Genomic DNA, 13,568 nt, shown 5'->3' with positions numbered 1-13,568 from the left:
AAGCACTAAACAACTATGCAATTGACCTAAATAATATGATTTTTAAGTTTTTTAAGTTCACAAGGCCATATTTTCAAGTTTCTATACACAAACAAAACAACAAGAAAAAACTTATTTTACAGTGAAAATAATTATTTTCAGTCCTCAAATAATTTCAAACCTTCCAAAGCTGAAATGTGTATACCACTAATTTTGTTAAATGAAAACCTGGCAACACTGATTGATTTATTGATTCAAGAGTCATTAATCAATTAATTAGTCAGTTAATCTATATTTTCACTGAATACGTTGCCAAATTCTTTTTCAATTTGTTATTTAGTTTATGTGATTTACCTTCATAGCCAAATTGTTTGGTGGCTCTTTACTGATTGAAAGGAACATTTTAACAAGAGAATGATCAGCACGGGTTAAATTAAGAATAGAATAATGCCTAGAGAAATTTCCACCTATGCTAAAAATAAGCATTACACTCCCAGCTGTCTTTCAAACTCTCCTCAAACAAGGATTTCATGAGCTGCAGCCAATGCATGCTTCAATTTTCTTACCGTTATCTACACTTCTACTTGTAATGCAGCAATACCCAGACCCTGGCTAGAGATGACAACCTCCCCAACAGTGATGGGCCTGTACACACAAGAGGGAAAAGCACTGTCCTAGTCCCAAAAAGCTTCAATTCCTGGAGGTATTTACTACAACTCAAACTCGATAGGGAAGTAACACAAAAAAGTATGCGTGTCACAATCACTTTTTACCAAAAAAAGGGGAGTAGATCATGTTACGACCCATGAAGAACAGACATCTCTTGCTGTGACTACTTCCTCTGTATTGTACAAGGCCGCTCTGAAAATTTTGTGGAAAATTTTAAAAGTTATGAGATCAGTCCGAATGATGCACACCCAACTGAAATGTGGGTGCACAGTTCTTCACCTTTCTGGAGGAAAAAAAATGTTTTTTGAAAACTACAGTGAAGAACTGAAAAAGTTTCATATAACTGGATTGAATGGTAGTCTTCAACACTAAAAGTGCACTTTGTTTATTTCAAAGTATGAAGTTTGCCTGAATATAAAGATGCACACTAGGAGAATCCTGGAAGTATTTTTCTAGCAAATTTCTCTACTTGGCATGATTTCCTTGAATTTGTACTTGAAATCACTCAGCTCACTATGGCATGGCACAAGTCTCTTCCAAAGATCTGTCTGCCATGATGTCCACAGCATGATTAATCACAATTCAATCCCTTCAGCACATGACAATGGTGGGGTTTTCCCTCCTGTTCTTCCCATTCTTTTGCGTATACAGACCTGCCAATCATTCACTTCAGAAAGCCTCTGATAATTGAGCCTGCTCCTCACATCAGAAAATCTAGAATCTGTCCCTTGTTCCTTCAACAAACTCTTGGTCAGCACAGGTCAGCCACCTGGACACCACCTCCCCTGTGGACAGCCATGATACCCAAAAATGGGTAATTATGGCATCCACATTCTGTTACATTCTTTCAGGGAAAGTGTTGTAACAGGTTATGGAACTGTACCACTGCACAGAATATAAATAATAAAATCACTGGATCACCTTATCTACTCCAGATGTATAGTTAATGGCTAATGAAATCACATATCACACTTCAGAGGATAGTGGAGTGTGGCACAATACAGTCTGATTAACCATAGGCACCTTTTCCATTTCAGGAACGTGGGAACAAAGCATTTCACTTTTATACAGTCTGAATTCCTGAATTTATTTTAACCTGGAGTTTTCACAGTATGGAAGAACAACAGTAGCTTCAATCCCATTAATACTGGGAACATGCACCTCCCTTCATCTTGTCCCAGCATATTCTCAATGATTTGCACCAATTACCGCTCTACCCACTGAGCCTAGGCATCACTTTGTTGCATACCATGGAGAACTGATCTCCCCATTCCCTTTTTTATGCAGGCAGGTATTTTGGAGTCTCTGTCAGCAATAGTTTAAAACGAGCCAGTAACAGCAGTGGTGAGTGGTAAGGGCTAAGGGCTTGGATACCAAGCAGTCTGTGAGGGCTTTAAGCAGTCAATGAAACTTTCAGAGCTGGAGGAAAACCCTGGCGATCTCTGACACAGACCACATGAGAGCACCTCAGCAACATGCCTATCCCAGTTCTCATTAGTAACGTCTTTAAACTGCATGTATGATGCATTCTAAATACATCTGACAAATTCTCTAGAATGGTGTTCAGAGTAAGGACAAAAACATTTTGGAGAAAAAGAAATTAAATCTACATTTGATCACCTACCTATGCAAGTCCTGCCATCAGGCCCTAGCTGCAGTCCTGGAGAAGGACAGCGGCAGCGTACTTCCCCTTTCAGTACATCACAGCCATACTGACAGTTTGCCATCAAGCATGAAAGGGCATCTAGGGAAAAATAATTGAACAGATTTAGATAAGGACTCTGATCAGTACCAGAAAATGACTGAAAACTTGGGAGAATTAAGACATCATGTAATTACAATAGAAGTGGAAAAATAACCATTCAGGCTCTAAAGAGCAAATGCATATGCAGTAAATTTTTACTTTCCACAAACTGCACCACTAAGGAAACAAAAACCCCCAAAAACTGCCGTAATTGTAGCAAGCTGGAAGTTAGTCCCCATGAGAAATACAAAGCCCAGTATGTACCATAAACCCTCCTGGACAGTACTGCCATTTTAAAATAGGAGCATCTCTAATTAAAGGTAATTTCTCTTCTCTCTGTCCAGACACTCAAAATATCCACTTTTATGGGAGCAAGTAGGAACGTGATCTCCAGAGAGATGACAGTACAGTTTTATACCAGTCAAACAACCAACATCTGCAGCTTTTAAGATTTTACATTCATAAGGACATAATGCAGCAGAACTGCAGGTGTCTTGATGCAATGAAAACTGCAAGCACTTCTCCTTGAAGGCCAATTAACAGTGATTTACAACACCGAAGAATGCTTCTGGGGAAACTTGTAATAAAACTAATAAAATAAAAATATTTGCTCCTGTTCTGTTCAGCCTCATTTCATTATTTAAAAAGCAGCTCATCTTGTGCAACTGCCTAATTTCCAACAAGATTAATATTTTACTTGGGGACTCATCATAATTTCATAAAAGTCTCCCAGGGAAACTCAAGCAGGGACCTTCAGGAGCTTGAAAAAAAGCAAGCAACAAGCCTTGCCGTACTTGAGCACGTTCCATCTGGCATAAGCATGTAGCCATTCAGACAGTAGCACTTGTAGCTGCCGTAGGTATTCATGCACCGGTGTTTGCATGGCCGTGGCTTTAGTCCACACTCATTTAGATCTGAAATGAAAGGTACAAGGAAAGGGAGTGGGAAAAGAAAACATACAAAGTGTGTGTGGCAAAACTACTAGTTCAAGTTCCTGGAGAAAGAAGGAAAAATATGGCAATTAGCTTTTTATATGCAGTTCAGCTGAAAGCAAGTGTCCAGAACACCCTGCATGAAGCACTGTTCACCCCTCCTGCCAAGTGGCTTATTTTCTTCAGTTTCACAGACATCCTTTCAGAAATTACAATCTTAGCACTAGATTAAGTGACAACAAAAGTTTCATTAGGGAATGCACAAGCTTAGGCTGCCCACATCTTGCCGCTATTCATGTCGATGCCATGTCCAGGACCAGCCAGAACTCTGGAGGAAGAGGAGGGAAAAAGCAAATGTCACTGCTGCAATCACTACCAGTGATTCCGATAGTGATTCAGTGATCCACTATCATGCTTCAAGATTAGTCGCAGAGGAAGGTGGGAAAGCTGATGCCAATCTATTTTAAACAAGCTCACAGAGAAAAAGTATTCCTTACCATCTAGAAAATACTGGGGGAAAATGTATCTGACAACAGTGATATTTTTCAAGGACTATCCATGAAGGCTAGTATTTCAAATTTACAATTAGAATTAAAAATTAAGACAGAATTCATGACAAACTGAAAATAGCCAGCCTACAATTTTCATATTAGTAGACAAGGCTTCTAACAAGAAATACAGATTGAGTGAGGACTTCCTTCAGAATTCTCTTCCAAGAACATGTGCTGGTTTTATCTGAGTAAACCGAAATAATTTGTTATTTAGTTATTTGTGTACTGATGAGTAAAGATGACAATATAGCTGAAAATAATAAATCCATTCACAAATCCAGCCAGCAAGTACTTAAACAACCCAATTACTGACCCTCTTCTCTAATATTGCACAACACTGTCCGCAGGTCTGTTACAGTAAGAGTCACTGTTATTTCCAGGAACTTCTCGAACAGCCATCTCCACTGTTAAGTGCACCCATCGAGTGTCACTCCCTAACCCATGTACAGAAAAGTAAGCCTTGGGCTCGTACTGTGTGGCAGACACACACACAGTAGGCACTTTATAAAATGCCAGCTGAGAAGGCAACACGTGCTATCTATGGACTAGATATGAAGGCTTGGAGTTAAGACATTAAAACAGAAAGACAAATATACCTCTGGTTGGAATGAAGTCAGTAATTCATCGATCACTTTACAGACTAAAGTAGCAACCTCAACAAGGACTATGTTGTAACCGCAGTGAAAGTTCACTGTGGAGATGAAGTCAGAGAAAACATTGCTTTTACACAGCTACATCTGGAATTCTTCAACTTCATAGTATGTGGATTTCAAATTCATCTTGAAACATTGTAATCACTTTGCTTTGGAGGGCAACATTCTTAATCTTATTTTTTTCAAGCCAAAGTGTTTTTAAATGGCATTCTAAAATTGAGAAGTATTTTCTCTTACATTATGACTGACAAAGTGCAGAGCAATCAACAAAAAAATAAATGCATCAGGCTACAAGTCACTGGTGTAATCCAAAATCACCCACAAGGATTCTGCCAGTGCCCGGAATGAATACTCTTCATTTCACTGCTGTTCCTGAGAGGTCCTAGCAGCTGGTCTGTTGTCTTCCAAACTACTTCGTTTTCATCTTTGTGGGGTCAAAGAATCGTGAGCCATCATGCAGACAGATATCTGACCCTCCCCACAACCCTTCATGTCAAAAGGCATGACTTTTTTTAGTTCATTTTCCAAGGCCTTGGGAAGAGCAGTGGGTTTAGGGACAACACCACCTCCTGCTTCCCTCTTCTGTGCGAGGGTAGTGGTAAGGGATGGAATTTTCCCTTTCCTCCTGCAGAATGCTGAACAAGATGTTTCTAGAAAGCCTGAAGTGGAACGCTTGCTCCTAGACTGGCAAGGAAGACCAGGTGAGTGTAAGCAGGACTTCAGTGAGGAAAGGCGGCCAAAATAAGGGCTGGACCTGTGCCTGATAAACAAGGAGTGATGACCACCTCCACATTCTTCCTGCGGATCATGCATTGCAGAGAGAGTACCCCTTCTCAACACTCACTCTTAGAAAAACATTTCTGGAGTTGCTAAGAGAACATCCTTCTCCCAACAGGCACCAATGCCACAATCACAAGAGTGTACCTGCTGGGTTTGACAGAACTGCTGTAGAAGCGATGTACACTTTCCACTGTGGAAGTGGGATCTTCAGCTAAGAGCTGTGACTATTGATAGAGAACATGCACAGGTCAAATAGAAAAAAAGCAGCAGGTGATCATGCTAGAGGGAAAGGACAAGTTTTCCTTGTGAAAATCTTTGTGTAAAAAAACCTTGACATAAAAATGCTCAATAATAAACAGGTGAAAACTCGCATTTTGGGAGACAAACTTCTCTGGGCAGCACTAAAAGCTGCTTTTCTCTTTCTTCTATAAAGCTTGCTACCGTTAGGCAGCTCCTGACAGACATTATAGCTGCATTAACATATTTATTACACATGCAATGCATCTGTTAAAAAGTGTCACTGTTAAATTCAAAAACTCTGTTAACATTTGACTTCAACTCACAGAAGTATCTCCACAGAGCTTACGCTACTGACCATTTTGAGATTCATGGAGAACAATCATTTTGAAGAGAAAGAAAAGTTCTATTAAGTCTAAAATATCTGTAGTCTTCTACTTTTGTACAAAAAGCATCACTTCACGAAACAAATGCATAAACAGAGCTAAGTATAAAATACTTAACCAGAAGTAGGAACAGAATGAGGAAAGGTAATGCTGAAATTAAGCTGACAGAGCAGGATTTGAACAGCACTAACTTTCAGTGCTTACATCCCACTACAAGTTCAGCTCTTAAATTTAGATATTCCCGAAGACTTTACCATTAAGGACTGTTTTGTACTTATTTCCAGAGCTACAACCACAGAGCCAAAGCTGAAAACGATAAGAATTTATGACTGTTTTCAGTTTGCCATCTTGCATAAAGTATAGATTACATTATGAGCCTTAAATAATTGGATCTTTCTTTACAGGACTCTGAATACTACACCACCATTTGGTATAAAATATTCTTAGTACAGAAATTAAGGCTCTGGTACTGACAAATAGACAGCTATTAGTAACACACTCTGAGAATAATCTGATATTAAAAAGTAGGTGCAACCAACTGTATCAGGATATCACATCACACACTTTCTGTTTGTGGAATTCTGACTAAATTATTTCTGTTGTCTTTGCTTCATTCTATTTCTGCCTGTGAACAAATGCTGTCACATGAGCATCTGACTCATTTGATTCTCATCTTAAAAAGCATGCTGAAACTAAAAAGCCTGTGCCTTGAAAAAGTTAAAATTTTTAACCTTGGCTGATGTAACAGAAAGCTAAGGTCACAAGGCAGCAGAAACAGGCTGTTAACACAACTCCACTTAAACCTAAACCTCAAGTACCATAGGTTTTCACTTTGCCTTGAAAATTACCTATCGAGAGAAAAACGTTTTTAACCTTATGGAGTCAGAATGAATACTACTGTTCAGGAAAACAAGTACTGGCAGTGCTGTGGCTGCTTAAAAGAGAAGCCAGCCTGCAAATAGGTTAGGTGTGCTAGAGCATACTGCTCAACCCCTCTTACTTTCCCCAAAACGCAACTTTTCTTCTTCTCACCAATGCAGACAGGCACATACTTGGAAACTGCAGGACAAGCACCACTCAGTTTCCTAGGAGGCACATTGTATCATCTGGCAGGTCCTCCTGGTACTACGTAAAGGGCTGTGTGAATATGATGACAGCTCTCTCGATCCTCCCCCATACACGCACAATCTGTAACAGCCTGCTTCCCTAAGAAGAGTCCGGATGTACTGCACATGTACTGGGGGAGCGCTGGAACCCTCCTGCTATTTATGTACTCTTATGTATCTGTTTGTGTGCTTCTTGTTCCTTAAGTAAGGTTTATTTTTTCAAGAACAGGTTCAGGATAATGACCAAATCAAGAGACCTCTTCAGAATAATTCACCAAATCCTGAGACGCATCAAAAGCAGCGTGGCCAGCAGGTCAAGGCGGCAGATTCTTCCCCTCTACTCGGCTCTCATGAGACCCTGCCTGCTGTACTACTTTCAGCTCTGGGGTCCCCAGCATAAGAAGGACCTGTTGGAGCAAGTCCAGAGGAGGGCTGTGAAGATGACGAGAGGGCTGGAGCACCTCTCACAGGCTGAGAGAGCTGGGGTTGTTCAGCCTGGAGAAGAGAAGGCTCCAGGGGACACCTTATAGCAGCCTTCCAGTACCTAAAGGGGGCTTACAGGGAAGCTCGAGGGGGACTTTTTACAAGGGCCTGTAAAGGCACTACAAGGGGTAATAGTTTTAAACTAAAAGAGGGTGGATTTAGATTAGAGGTGCCAAGACATGGGTCAGGTTGCCCAGAGCAGCTGTGGATGCCCCATCCCTGGCAGTGCTCAGGGCCAGGCTGGATGGGGCTCTGAGCAACCTGGTCTAGTGGAAGGTGTCCCTGCCCAGGGCAGGGGGTTGGGACTAGATGGTCTTTAAGGTCCCTTCCAATGCAGCCATGGCAACATACCTCTTGAACAAATGCTGGTTACTTATCAATCAGGTATTTCAAGCAACATGTATAAAGATATCTTAGTATAAATGTCTATGCATCAAAAGAGGAGATAAGAAAACAGCAGAAGTTTTCTCAAAAAAAACCTGAAAGGTGAAATGTATAAACTCAAAGGGTAATAAAAGTAACACCTTTACATCATTTTTCTTTTTAATAAAATATCATTATTTCTTTTAGGCACTCATAATCTCACACTGAAATTTAAAATATAAAGCCCAACACTATTAAAAAAATTAACAAATCCTTTTAATTTCTTTGCACGAATGTCTACTCACTGTCCTGCACCTAAGAATTTCATTGTTCAGCCACTTAAATTCCCTTGTTGCCTACAATTGTACAGTCAATGCAAAACCAGCATTCTTGATTTCCAAATAACATAAGACAGTACTGCACATAAAAGCAGACTGACAGTTTTGGGCGCTAGGGAAAGCAGGACTATAACCTACATGCAGGCTGCTGAGCACAAGTATTTTATTTTTAAAGAAAATGTGAATGCAAGGAAAAGACAAGAGTACTATGGTGGTAAATTCAGATGTGACTTCTTTGACTACTGTGTTGCATCACACATGAGCTTGGATAATGACCTGCTTCAGTGCACACCTAACAATGAGGTGCTTATTTCTAGGAAGATACAATACACTCTGCTATTTTAATTAGTTTCTGCAGAAGACTCCAGCATCCAGACCTTTTCAGCCTTTTCCTGCCTATTAGCAAACTTGGATCAGGAAACTCAGAAGTCAAATATTCAATACTGAATTTACTCAGACTTTGAAAATAGAAAACCAGGGACCAGAAACCAAGTAAAATAACTAAATTGTTATCACCACACTATAAATAGTAGTTCAGCTTTTGTTTCCAGCAACTACCATCAGACTACCATGTCAAACTTATGAGAGATTTCTATCATCCTAAGAGTTTTTTTCACACTTGGTCTGATTAATCAACAGCTGCCAAATAGAGAAGTTAACAAGCCTCATTTTCTTCAACTTCCAGCTTTATGTAAATCATAGTTTTGTCTTTATCTAACCTGATAAACAACTGCCATCACTCTCACTTTACAAAAGAACTCAGAAACAAACAAAAAGTGCAGGATCTGAAAGAAAAGCAGAGGAAAGAAACATAAGCAAGTTACAACCATGAGTATGGTGGAGAGTCAAGCCTTTTCAGAATTACAGGCACACAGCATCAAGGAAATACAATCAGTTATTTGCTCTGCATGCTAATGACAGTGCAAGTTCAGCTTTCACATCACAGCCATTGGTCTATTAGCATCCAACCCCTCTGCAAAAAATTGTATTACTGTTTCAAGCCATACAGGTAGGAGCACGCCACCTGTAACACAGGACCATCTCACCCCTTGATGCTGTATTTCTTGCACGATGTTCCACAGGGTGGAATAGAAGCACTTCACTGCTCTGACCAGGACTTGCATATAGCTGCTCATCTTCACAGGATGGGAAGAAGGTATAATAAAAATAAAATTACCAGATCTCTGTAATATGCATTACTCCATAAATAAATAAATAAATAATATATATTTTCTCACAAGTGCTGACAAGAATTGCATTACAAAAAGAGAAAGTAGCAAACTTTATACCACATTCCTAGAACAAACAGAGTAAGATGATAGTAAGTTACAGAAAAGCAGCCTTACATTCTTCACATAAAGGCAACCTTGCCCAGGCACACGAAGTTAACCTGCATATACTTTAGATTGCTAGTAAAAATCACAAGTTTTCAAGTACTTGTACTTGTGAACATAGATCTTATTGAAAAGCAGTATCAATTTTCTAATGAACACATGTTGAAAGAAGTATGAGTTTCATTATTATTACAAATTGGAGAGCTGGCACAGGGTATTTTCTTGCAAGCTGCTCAGCTTAAAGAAAAAAAGTTGAGTTTTTTTTAACTAATTATAGGTGTAAACCTGGGATCCAAACAGTATAAGGGAAACAAAAGCCACTCGGAGATTCAAATGCTATGGGGAATGCACATGGTTAGCTCTTGTGCAAAGTCATTGCAGTTCAATTGCTGATGATAGCAACACGATGAAACAGGTATCAGCTAGTCCTAATTTCTGAGTCACCTAAAACGAGGTCTAGACAGCCACAGCTGCTGCAGTGCCACTGGAAAAGGACAGGCATCATCACACAGTCAGGGTTCAACAGTTCTGCCTTGCGGCTGGGTTCTTCTCTTGCACTGGTCCCTGGAATACACCTTGATCCATGAGGCCCATCAACAGATGAGATGTAAAGCCTGTTTTATCAGTGCTTGTACTGCAAGAACCCCTTCCACCAAGAACCTGAGCATACTTTACAGCCCAGCACCATTCACACATCTTAGAAAGACCTCTATCTCTACAGGGGAACTCCAACGTTTCTTCTCCAACAGCATTACTTTCTGTTATTACTAATTACTATTCTAGAACAGAAATGACTAAGATGGCCCACGGACTGAACTGGACAGGCGCTGTATTAATGTGTAACAACACAGGTCACACCCTGTGTGATTTTAATTTCCTGCCAGCAAAAACAGACTGCATCTACTACGCACTTTCAGATCTCATCCTAATGTGGAATCAGCACATGGCCAGAATACGTATCCTGACCTCAGGAACAGCTCAGAGGTCTCACCATAGAACAGAACAGATACAGGCTGTAGTCACCTGAACCGGTGTACATTTGGGACACTACAGTCAGCAGGCATTTCAGAAATTTCATGTGCATCCGCCACAGCAACTCTGCCACCAATTCCATGCAAGAATCTTTGATCAATACTGCCTAAAAGGCTTCCTTTAATCATTTATTACCACGTTTTTTTCCTTCCTCAGCATTCAGTGGAAAGTGAATAGTTTAGTTCAAGGCTGCAGCCTCCAGCAACCTGCAGTGTTCTTTTGATACTGTTAAAGTATTTAGTACATATAAAAAATGTTACATATAACAACTGTTAGTTCACTACACTGTTTTCTAAAAAAGTTCCAGACTGACTAAAACAGGTGTCGAATAATGAAATCATAACAACCCATCCTTTAAAATGTAAGCCCAGAGTAAAGGGAAAAGGAGACAGGATAATTTGAGAGATAACAGAACAAATGAAACTTAAAACAAAACTGAAAAATACAACATTCATTTCCACATCACTTTGGGAAGGATTAGCAAGTCTGAAAATAAATATGTATCTATTTTTAAAGAAAATAATTCACTCTAAAATCAACAAGTCAAAAGAAAGTTGGCAAACATCAGGGTACATTTTTGAACAACATAGTTCTAAATATCACACTTTTCTACCATACTTCCTCAGCACTCAGAAAACATAGGAACCTTTCCTATAGGCTGAGACAACTGGAAAAGAGAACAGTCTTATTAAGATACCTCTGTATGTGACCATGTCTTAGATATCAAAATCTAATAAATCATGTCTTCAAATTCTGGTTTATACTCCATATCTTTATACCATTACATGTTTTGGAGATTATTTTTGGCAAAAAAGACATAATGAAACTACATTGGTAATTCAGTAAGGGAACACTTCATCATTCCAACTCTGAAGTATGCACTACAGTTCATTGCTACCTAGCTAGTTCAGGATTAGAAAGACAAAAACAAGAATGCATGAATGAAATTTTATTTTAATTAAACAAATATTATTTCACTATACAAACCTGAAAATTGTGACTTTATGAAATAACAATCTTGACCACAAGATTTAAATAATTTGATTCAGATTCAGGAGATCACGTACATACATACCCTTACATTAACCTCATTGATTTAAACTGAACGAAAGCAATCTTTTCCCTGTGTCATCCTACTGCAGATGTCAATCTCTCTACAAATGTCAGTCCCAATATCAGAATAGCTACAGCAGTGACAGGACTGATATATGCATTCATTACCCTATAAACGCAGGCAACACACACAGCATTTGAGGGAGAGAGATCAACACCACCTCTGTGATTTCAAGAAGAAATTCTCTGTCTTGGACTTCCCTTTCTTACCTTGATTGCAGGTTTTTCCAGTGTATCCCGGGTGGCACTTACACTTGTTTGGCCCAACACATTCACCATGTTTGCATCCTGGTTGGCATATAGCTGCAAACAGAGGAACGCTCATTATTCTTCCACTCCAGTCATGTCTGACAGTGCTTTACTTTGAAACAAACAGCAACTACCTAAAAAATAGCACCATTTAAGTTCCTTCAGCATCATTATGTGCTTCAAATGCCACTATTCAAACATCAGGTGCACTTTAAAAAATAATCACCACCCCAATACATGTGGGAAAATGAGATACTTGTTATTAGCCTGTATCTGTACAACACTACACTGTGCTGTTTCTAGGATATTAAACCCTTTTAATACCCAATCAGCAAGCAGGCACTATGCCTTCACTTGCATTCTCTGTGTGTGTACGTACTGATTCATGCCATTAAATTCTGTAAACTTGGAATTCACCCCAGCTATATAGAAAATGTGTACAACAATGGCACAGGCAACATACGAAGTCATAGTCCAGTCACTGATAGGCAGTAGTGCAGATCCCAGCATCCACTGTTCTCCTCTAAGACTATGAGGCAACACTCTTCATCCCCTTATTAAGCAATGTTTTGCCTGAATGTCTCGTGTTCAGGTGTCTGGATTCTGGCATGGGATTTACTTTACTTTTTTTTCTTTTGGAGGAAAAAAAAAAAAAGGACTGGGGAAAAGCAAAAGCAACACTGACTTAATTTGCTGCTTTATCACTGCACACATCCAAGTCACTTCTACTCAGAATTTCAAGCATTTATTACCCAACCTGCTGTGCAGATAGTCTCAGAATGTGAAGTTATGGTCTATTCTGCTTCCACAGTCAAATTTTCCAAGTAATTTATAATTACCCAAATGAAGCACAAATACAGAACTCCAAGAAATAATTGTTAGGAAGCCATGTTTTGTACCTCTCTCAACATAACAAATAAAATACATAAAACAAACGTTTAAAACTTCAATAATAAAACAAGCCTTACTTTTGAAGAAATATAAGAATTCATGCACAAATGTATTTCTGCTGATGTAGGGTTAGCTGACAGGAATATTTCCAGAGTGCAACAAATCCTGCATAACTCTGGAAACCATTTTACAGCTGAAAATTTTTAACAGTATTTCTGAGTCTTTTATATTAGAAACGTCTTTCTATCAGTAAACAAGTTGTTTCAACCTACTGGAAAGATAGGTATTTACTATGCTTTAAAATATGGTTTATCATTCCATGACAAAATGCAGATGCAAAATTCTGGTGAGCTTACCGTTTAAGCAAGTTGGGCACAAATTAGAAATCAGAGTGTGGCATACCTTGAATACCCTGTAATCAGGATTTACTGTTTGCCCTAGCTTGAAGTTCATTTTCTAAACTAACAATATCATTTGGAATTTGCAAAGCAACTAACTAGATGCAGCTGTAATATTAAATTAATCAGACAACAGGCTGTATCATAAAATTGGATGTACTAAGGATGTAATTTAATAGAAATCTACCAGAAGGCACTCAAAAAGTAGCCTGCATTCTAGCCAAGCTAGAACAGGGTTGAATTAAGCAAAACTAAAAGAGAAACAATAGATTAGTTTTGGTTCTGCAAGAACTATAAAAATACATCTCTGATGTTCTAAAACTTTTCCAT

At 39.0% G+C, this 13,568-nt stretch overlaps 1 protein-coding gene across 2 annotated transcripts in view; it reads right to left on the bottom strand.

The window, feature by feature from the left end:
- The window catches only part of NPNT (nephronectin), a 55,409-nt gene that overhangs the window by 25,361 nt on the left and 16,480 nt on the right, over positions 1 to 13,568 (bottom strand). For both annotated transcript variants that reach the window (XM_056327912.1, XM_056327922.1), the window contains 3 exons: positions 11,911 to 12,003; positions 3,187 to 3,306; positions 2,273 to 2,392 (listed from right to left, as the gene is read on the bottom strand). In XM_056327912.1, the coding sequence (XP_056183887.1) occupies positions 2,273 to 2,392; positions 3,187 to 3,306; positions 11,911 to 12,003 (333 nt within the window). The remainder of the gene's footprint in view (positions 1 to 2,272; positions 2,393 to 3,186; positions 3,307 to 11,910; positions 12,004 to 13,568) is intronic.

This window comes from Falco biarmicus, chromosome 1 (assembly GCF_023638135.1).
Source record: "Falco biarmicus isolate bFalBia1 chromosome 1, bFalBia1.pri, whole genome shotgun sequence".
Taxonomy (NCBI): domain Eukaryota; kingdom Metazoa; phylum Chordata; class Aves; order Falconiformes; family Falconidae; genus Falco; species Falco biarmicus.
The sequence above is the reverse complement of the archived record's forward strand: the minus strand, read 5'-3'. Positions and strand labels throughout refer to the sequence as shown.